Below are 7,500 nucleotides of genomic sequence, written 5' to 3'. Positions count from 1 at the left end.
TTTGTCCTTCCAATCTCTTACCCTTTTACCCTTTCTTTATTAACATACAACCTCTCCTTGTACGCTCCCAAGGACTCCGTTGACACCCGGACACACTACCTCCTTACAACCAGCCTTGAGGATCGGTCAAGTAGTTACTCAGCGACCTACATTAGCTTACGTTCCTTTTCACAGCATTCTGCAATACTCATCAATCCTCTACCCACACCCGCACCCCACCCCCCACTCTTTCCTTGGTAGGTATAGCCCATAAACAACATTACTTCTTGCGTACTTGTCGCCCATTCCATAACGCAATATGATATTTTTGAGAACAATCATACTTCAATGAACTGGATATCCATTGTTTTGATGCAAATAACCCCCCTAAAAAAACTGTATTACGGGATTGGTGAAAATAGCGAAACTTGACAAAAATACGGACAATACAGTTAGAGTTTCTGGTTCCACTGAATAAATGTGACAGCCGATTGCGCTGAGCCCGCAGGAAATTTGGCTGCATTTTTTTAAATTTTATTTTGTTATTTTGTTTTGTCTTTTATTTTGCTCCATTTTGTGCTTCTCTAAAGAGGGCTTTTAAATTCCGTTAAAAGGTATTTCCCTCAAGGCAAAATAGTAGTTATTTACCACTGCAAAAACCGTGTTTCGTTCACCTTTGCTCAACGTATTATTGTCTTTGGATAAAAAAGATCGTGATCAGTCAAAGAAAGAAAATGCGATTACTCAGATTACTTGATTGTCAAAAAAGACTTAGATGGGACTCATCAATTGAATTTATGTAAACGAAATGAAAGAGTTCCTCAAGTGGCAAGCCGGTCATAGTAAACCTCTTAGCTGCTATCATTTGGCACGTTCAAATTATAGGTTAAACCAAAGGGACATACACTTGCATAGCCTGCATAGCTGGCGGTATTGTGTACTAGGCGAGGGAGATTTGGCGGCGGAGCCGCTGTAGCTCTCACTCGACTGGTACAGCGGCTCCGCCGCCAAATCTCCCTCACCTAGTACACAATACCGCCAGCTATGCAGGCTAACTCTTGCAGAATTCGCCTCTTCTCTCTCGAATATTGAAATCAGACCCTAAAATCAACAATCATCAGTGACAGCACAAATACTTCCGGTCTGTCACGAGGTGAAAAAAAAACGGGATGGAACGGACCAAAGCAACAAATTGAGAGCGTTGAAAACGTGAGCACTGGGAAATGGCAAAGAGTAGTAGTTATGCTTCATTTAAAAAAGAAAGGGGGAAAAACAAATTACAAAACCGGAAATAATCTCTTTGTTTAGGACAAACCAGAGGAACGCACGTGGTCAATTGTTTTCACACTTGTCAGTTGGGGGGATTTCCTGTGTCTTCTCTGTAACGAAGGTCAGTGAAGGTTAGTATCATTCGGGCGCCGTTGCGAAGATCTCTCACGGGTTGTGATAATATTTTACCCAACTGTTATGGATTATGAAGACGAGGGTTGCCTTCATGAAATTTTTGAGCGTCAAATTAAGAAGACGTCGCCGACCACAACAGCTGTTGTATCGGGAGATGGACGATCGCTCTCTTTCGCAGAGCTTGATAATCTTAGCGATATTTTAGCTGCAAATCTCAGGCATAAAGGAGTAAAAAGGGATAAAGTTGTGGGCTTATACCTTGAACGATCTCTGGAATACCCAGTCGCTTACGTTGCGACCCTGAAAGCTGGCGGTGCGTACATGCCATTAGAGCTGTCGTATCCGGAAAGTCTGTTGCGTTCGATTTTAGAAGACGCTCAGCCCGTGGCAGTTGTAACAAGCGAACATTTGAGAGATAGACTTCCCGACTCAGTGAATGTGATAATCCTAAGCGATGGATGGGAGGAGCGCTTGTTGAAAGAGAATGAATGTGGACCTGTTTTGGGAAAAGTTAAGAGTACATTAGATGATTTAGCCTACATTGTATATTCGTCTGGTACCACTGGAAAACCAAAAGGTAGAGTGTAACCGACGACTTTTACGCCTTCGTAAATATTTAACTAGTATAAAAAAAATTTTCACATTTGAAAGGGATTAGCAATAATGAAAAGCTATAACTAAGCAATTAGATGGAAACTTCTAAGTGTGATCTTGTTTAAAATATACTTAAAAGCATTTTGGCTTTAAAAACCTGATTGAAAAATTTTACTCCTATTATATTCGGATCTTTTGTTGGACGTATTTGACCGTATTTCGATGATATGATTTGATCACTAAAAGTATTAGGATTACGTGTTTGCCCTACGGCTGGACTGGCAAAAAGCTGTCAGCTGCCTTTTGGCCAGATTTGAAAAGCTATTAAATCAAACGATTTAAGCACTCGGCAGCCATAATTCCTGAGAATTCATGCTAATACTGTGGTGCCGGATTATATGTGAAAGCACTGCTCTATTTTCGGTCGCAGTAGCGGAAAGTCATCATTCTCTGTGGGTCTTTTGTATTTACCTTGAAAGAAGAAACACTGGCCCTGATTATGATAATTATGGTGAACCGAGCACTTTGTAGAGTGGCCTGGACCCGCGTCATAAATCGCGCGCTTTTTCTGAATCTTTATGAGGGCACTTTCTTTTTTGTCAGAACTGGCCGGCCAGACCCGTTAGTTTGCAAAGAAAATGCAACAAATTGAAGGAACACTTGCACGATAATCCCTCAAATTCTTATGGAGGAGTATATATCATCCTTGAGGTTTGTTAATTTGAAGGTGTTGTGGAGATAAAATGCCCGGTCTGGCTGGTCAGTTCTGTCAAATGGAAAGCGCCTGAAGGCTCACATAGTTTTTCTTAGTTTAGAAAGAAGCGAATCGTTAACTCTTTACAAGGTTTTTACAGTTTCTATAAAACTTAACTTAACTTAACTTAACTGAACTTTATTTACAAACAAATCATAATTATAAACAAGACCATGGTGGCCCGCAATTAGCATTGATTGCTATTCTAGGCGGGCCATTTACACTGCGGCATTATTACTGGCTCTCACAAGTAAACAAAAAGGCACCTCAAAATTTACAAGAATTATACACAAACAAGAATTACTCAAACAAATGCCTCGTACATAAGAGAAAAAAGTGTTTTAAAAAAAATGAATAAATAGAAGTACTGAACTATTGTAAAATCTTTGATTCATAGGTATTTGCTGTCCACATCGTGGTGCTGTATTCTCATACAAGTGGCGATTCAACAATTTTCCTTTTCAGTCAGATGACCGTGTGGCTTGTAATGTTTTCTTTGTGTGGGAATTACTTCGGCCACTTTTGCAAGGAATTCCTTTGTATGTTATCCCAGACTCAGTGATCTACGATCCCACACTTCTGCTCAAGTTTATAAAGAAACATGGAATAACAAGAATTCTATTCACACCATCACTTCTAGGTGAGTGCATGGTGATGGGAGAGGGAAATGTAATCAAAACAACTACATGATTTTACTTGTACGCCAAATCTTTTACATTTTTCTTTTTTTGCAGCAATAAGCTTTGCAATAGCAAAAAGGCTATTGGCTCCCTGAAATTTCTTTTTGATCTTGCTCCTGCAAGAAATCCCTTTGCTTTGTGACATAATGTCACAATTTCATTTTAATCAATGCTTGTTTCTTAGCCCAATTGTGAAAATTTGAAGGTCCAAAAATGCAGTTGAAAAAGTCAAGTACTAATGTTGCGTTTCTGTTCTTGTCAGCTTCTTATATGCAGTTGCAAATGAAGCAATATTTTTTCCTGCTTCTTGTTCATAAGCATCTGTCCTCCCATACACTCCAGGGCCGGTTGTTCAAAAGTCAATTAGGTTAATCCAGGATTAGCGTAAACTTTTGTTTCATGTTTTCAACTTTTTGGTGAAAGTTTCTTTTGCCTATTTTTGTTTTTCAAGATTGACTTCTTCTAATGTAGAGTTTTGCCGAATATCATCGTTGAATAGCGTTTGGGAGTAGAGAAATAAACTCCTTGGTTAATTTTAATCCGCTATTAGCATTAATCGGCTTTTGAACAACCATCCCTGCCCTTTCCCTTCAGGCTTTTGTTACCCCTTTATGCAATGCTATTCAGTATTGCAAATTGTGAGTAGCATTTCATTGATGTGTTGCTAAATGTTTTATTTTTCTCCTGTGATTGTCTGTTGCAGAGACAATTTTAACATGTGAACACAGTGACCTTGTAGGGCATCTGTCCTCAATAAGAATCATTTGGTTATGTGGAGAAGTTGTGACAACAGCGCTCCGAGATAGATGCATGAGGACTTTGTCATGGATTAAGCTCTTGAATCTATACAGTGTATCTGAATGCCATGATGTGGCTACTGCTGACCTCACAGATATGGCATTTCAAGATAAAGTAAATATATGATAAATGTTTTGACATTTGGTTATAAATTTGTGTCTGTGGAAAATCTAGAATCAAGCTTTTTTGAATGATTATAAATTACAAAGAACTATATGATCAGAAAGGTCCTCATCAAGATCCTTGGCTTCATTGGACCCCCTTCATGTTATATTTATGTCTTGGACAATGTCCTGACTTTGACCATTATTTATCCACTGAGCAGTAGCCCATCTGCTTTTCTTATTTTCTTCTATATGTCACATCCCTGTTATTTTGACTACCATCAAAATGGGTCTCCAGCTGTCTCCTCTCCTATATAACCAGTCAAATTAAGTCTGTTCAAATATAAGTGCTTCACGGCCAACGTTTGCAAATACGTAATCCTTCCTTGAAATTATCCATGAAACTGAGTATTGAGCTTCACAGCAATGATTTTAGTTTACGTAATGCTGTTATATTTGTCCTACAGCTCTCAGATTCAGATAATAACAAGCGCAAGTTCTGTCCTGTTGGAAAGCTTCTTCCAGGAGTCTATGTTGCTATTATGGATGATGACCTAAAGCCTCTTCCAGTGGGTGTGTCTGGAGAGGTATAACATGAAAACAAAATAATATTTAGCTGAATTCTTTTGTCTAAATATTGCTGTCATTAGGAAAAACAAAAAAAATCAAACTAATAATTAATCTTAGGGAAAAAAGTACAGACCTCATACATTTAGCATGAAAAGTTATCTGCACAAGTTCTTCTTTGGTTACCTTTTTTGTTTGAATTTGTCAGAGGTGTAACAAATATTAACTTTTATTCCACTCATCCATCCATCATTGATATCTCTTTGATTTAGATTTTTGTTGGAGGCCCTTCCTTGGCTCATGGATACCTTAACAGACCAGAGCTGAATGCCTACAGATTCATAGAGCGTTCAGAAGGAGTTCCTGAATCTGCTGGACCAAGACTGTACCGCACAGGGGACTGGGGTTATCTGTTGTCGTCTGGCATGCTGGAAATATGTGGCCGGTGTGACTCAATGGTTAAAATCAGGGGATATAGTATTGAAACACAGGTGAGGACTTTAGGGTTAGGATCATGATAAGAAATCTATAGTTTTAAGTAAATTCAAGTTAATAATAGTACTGATATAATTCCTTTTGAGGAAAAGGGTATATTCCTGAAATAGCTAAAACTACATATTTCCGTTTAAAATAGTAAGTTAAGTAGCAAAGACATGTGGAATCGTTTTTGAAGGTTAGGGTTATGAAGGTTAAGTGATTAACAACCAACCTCGTCCCCAGGGCACTTTTCCCTGGCTTTGAGTGGGCAAAGCCAGGGAAAGGCGCCCTGGGGACAAGGTTGATTAACAACATCTAGCTCCACTCAAAAACTATGTCCCATTAACCCATTCTCTCCCAAGAGTTACACTTACATATTTTACTTGTTGCTGTTTCTAATGCCAGACAGAGACTATTTTACTTGTTGCTGGGGGCCAGGTTAGGGGGATGTAATGCTGAAAGGATTTTCATCATTAACCCATTCATACCTCCAACACCCTAGGATGCCCTCTATTGATGATTAAAATCGTCTGGCGTTAGATAGAGTAAAATCTATTAAGCGTCACTCTCAGGGGTCAATGGGTTAAAATCAGATTTAGAAAAATTAATCTGATTAATCATATACACAAAAATAATTACTCAATTCTAATTGGCTAAGAGCAGTGCAGTTCAGGTGTAACACCAGTGCAAAAAAATGTAATACCAGTGCAAATTACACATCAAAATTCTGGATTATTATTGGCTAATAAACAATAGGGTTTGGTCAGAACCAATCAATTTTTTTGTTTTCAAATCAAGTACGTGCCCTGGATGGCGTAATTTATGGAGCAATTTTTCCCTGATTGCATGATATGTGTGGGTTTCTTCTGCTTAACTATCTTGAAGTTCTTTTACGTATGTTATTAATAAGTAATCCAATAATTTTTCTTGTACGATTTGGAATAAATAAGCAGGACAAATTGCACTTGCCCAATTTTGGTCGTGTTTGAAAAAATTTTACTCATGCTTTATTTATTCCAAATTGCACGTGAAATCATGTGACTACCTCTGCATATATCATTACTATTACTGATCTCTTGTGTGGAACTAACATTCAGAGGCAGAGACCCTTCCTTCATCAGCAGAGGGACATCTTCAAGTAAAATTGAATACTACTAATCACACAGTCAGCTAATAAATTATAATTTTTAATCAATATAGCTGGTCATCTTCTTAATATTAATATCGTGGTGTGTTATTATTTCATTAATTTTACTCAGGCAGTAGAAGCTGCATTGCTACAACTGCCATTGGTCAGTGGATGTTGTGTAGCTGCTCACGGAGAAGAAGGCCAAGACAAGTACCTTGCTGCTTACATTGTTCCAGAAGGAAACAAAGTATAAATAATGTTGCATTATTTGTAAACAGATACACTTTCCTGGTATCCTCTTGTTTACTAATGCCACTGTCTGGCCCTGGAAACCTGATAAAAATAAATTTTGTGGTGCCTTGCTCTCTAATACTATTCCAGCTTCTGCCACTCTACTGCATTATGGCTTTTGTCATTATTATCAGGGGTTTCAATAGTTTGAGAATAGTAAACGACTGTTGTCATTGTCAAAATGAATTATTGTAATCATAATTAGCTTTGAAAGAATCTGTCTTTAATTAATAATTACTTCAATTTGAGGGAAAAAAGTAGGCGAGTTCTCTGAGTCAAGTGGCCAACATGTTTTGTCAGCTCTTGGTACTTATTGAAAGCACTTATTATTATTATTATTATTATTATTATCTCGCAGTATAAAACTTTGAAATGCTGTCCACATTATGAGTAGTATAGGGCGCATAACGTAACCTACACCACTTGAGAAGTTACAATTAGAAGAAAAAAAATTAGGTACGGAACCTAGTACAATTCTAATATACATAATGATAGGAATCTCTCTACTTAGAGAGCCAATTCAGAATATTATTAAATTCTATACTCTGTAAAACCTGCACAAAAATATGATGATATCATTATCTCTACTAAAAGCCTATTTAGAAAATTATTCAGTCTTATACTCTCATTATCTCTTATAAACCTACACGAGGCCATCATAATTTGGTTATCTCTACTAAAAGCCTATTTGGAATCATATCAAACTCTTATCCACTATAAAAA

The 7,500-nt window shown here is 37.6% G+C and overlaps 1 protein-coding gene across 2 annotated transcripts in view; it reads left to right on the top strand.

Annotated features, from left to right (window-relative positions):
* The first annotated feature begins 1,151 nt into the window (after nucleotides 1-1,151).
* The window catches only part of LOC138015635 (uncharacterized), a 25,150-nt gene continuing 18,801 nt past the window's right edge, over nucleotides 1,152-7,500 (top strand). Inside the window, exons 1-6 of one of the 2 annotated variants that reach the window (XM_068862720.1) lie at nucleotides 1,152-1,960; nucleotides 3,129-3,371; nucleotides 4,115-4,323; nucleotides 4,781-4,900; nucleotides 5,153-5,371; nucleotides 6,617-6,733. In XM_068862720.1, coding sequence (XP_068718821.1) covers nucleotides 1,447-1,960; nucleotides 3,129-3,371; nucleotides 4,115-4,323; nucleotides 4,781-4,900; nucleotides 5,153-5,371; nucleotides 6,617-6,733 — 1,422 coding nt within the window. In that variant the 5' untranslated portion in view covers nucleotides 1,152-1,446. The remainder of the gene's footprint in view (nucleotides 1,961-3,128; nucleotides 3,372-4,114; nucleotides 4,324-4,780; nucleotides 4,901-5,152; nucleotides 5,372-6,616; nucleotides 6,734-7,500) is intronic. The other variant, XM_068862721.1, reaches the window with a different exon arrangement.

This window comes from Montipora capricornis, chromosome 9 (assembly GCF_036669925.1).
Source record: "Montipora capricornis isolate CH-2021 chromosome 9, ASM3666992v2, whole genome shotgun sequence".
Classification (NCBI taxonomy): domain Eukaryota; kingdom Metazoa; phylum Cnidaria; class Anthozoa; order Scleractinia; family Acroporidae; genus Montipora; species Montipora capricornis.
This window is presented reverse-complemented; position numbering and strand designations above follow the sequence as displayed.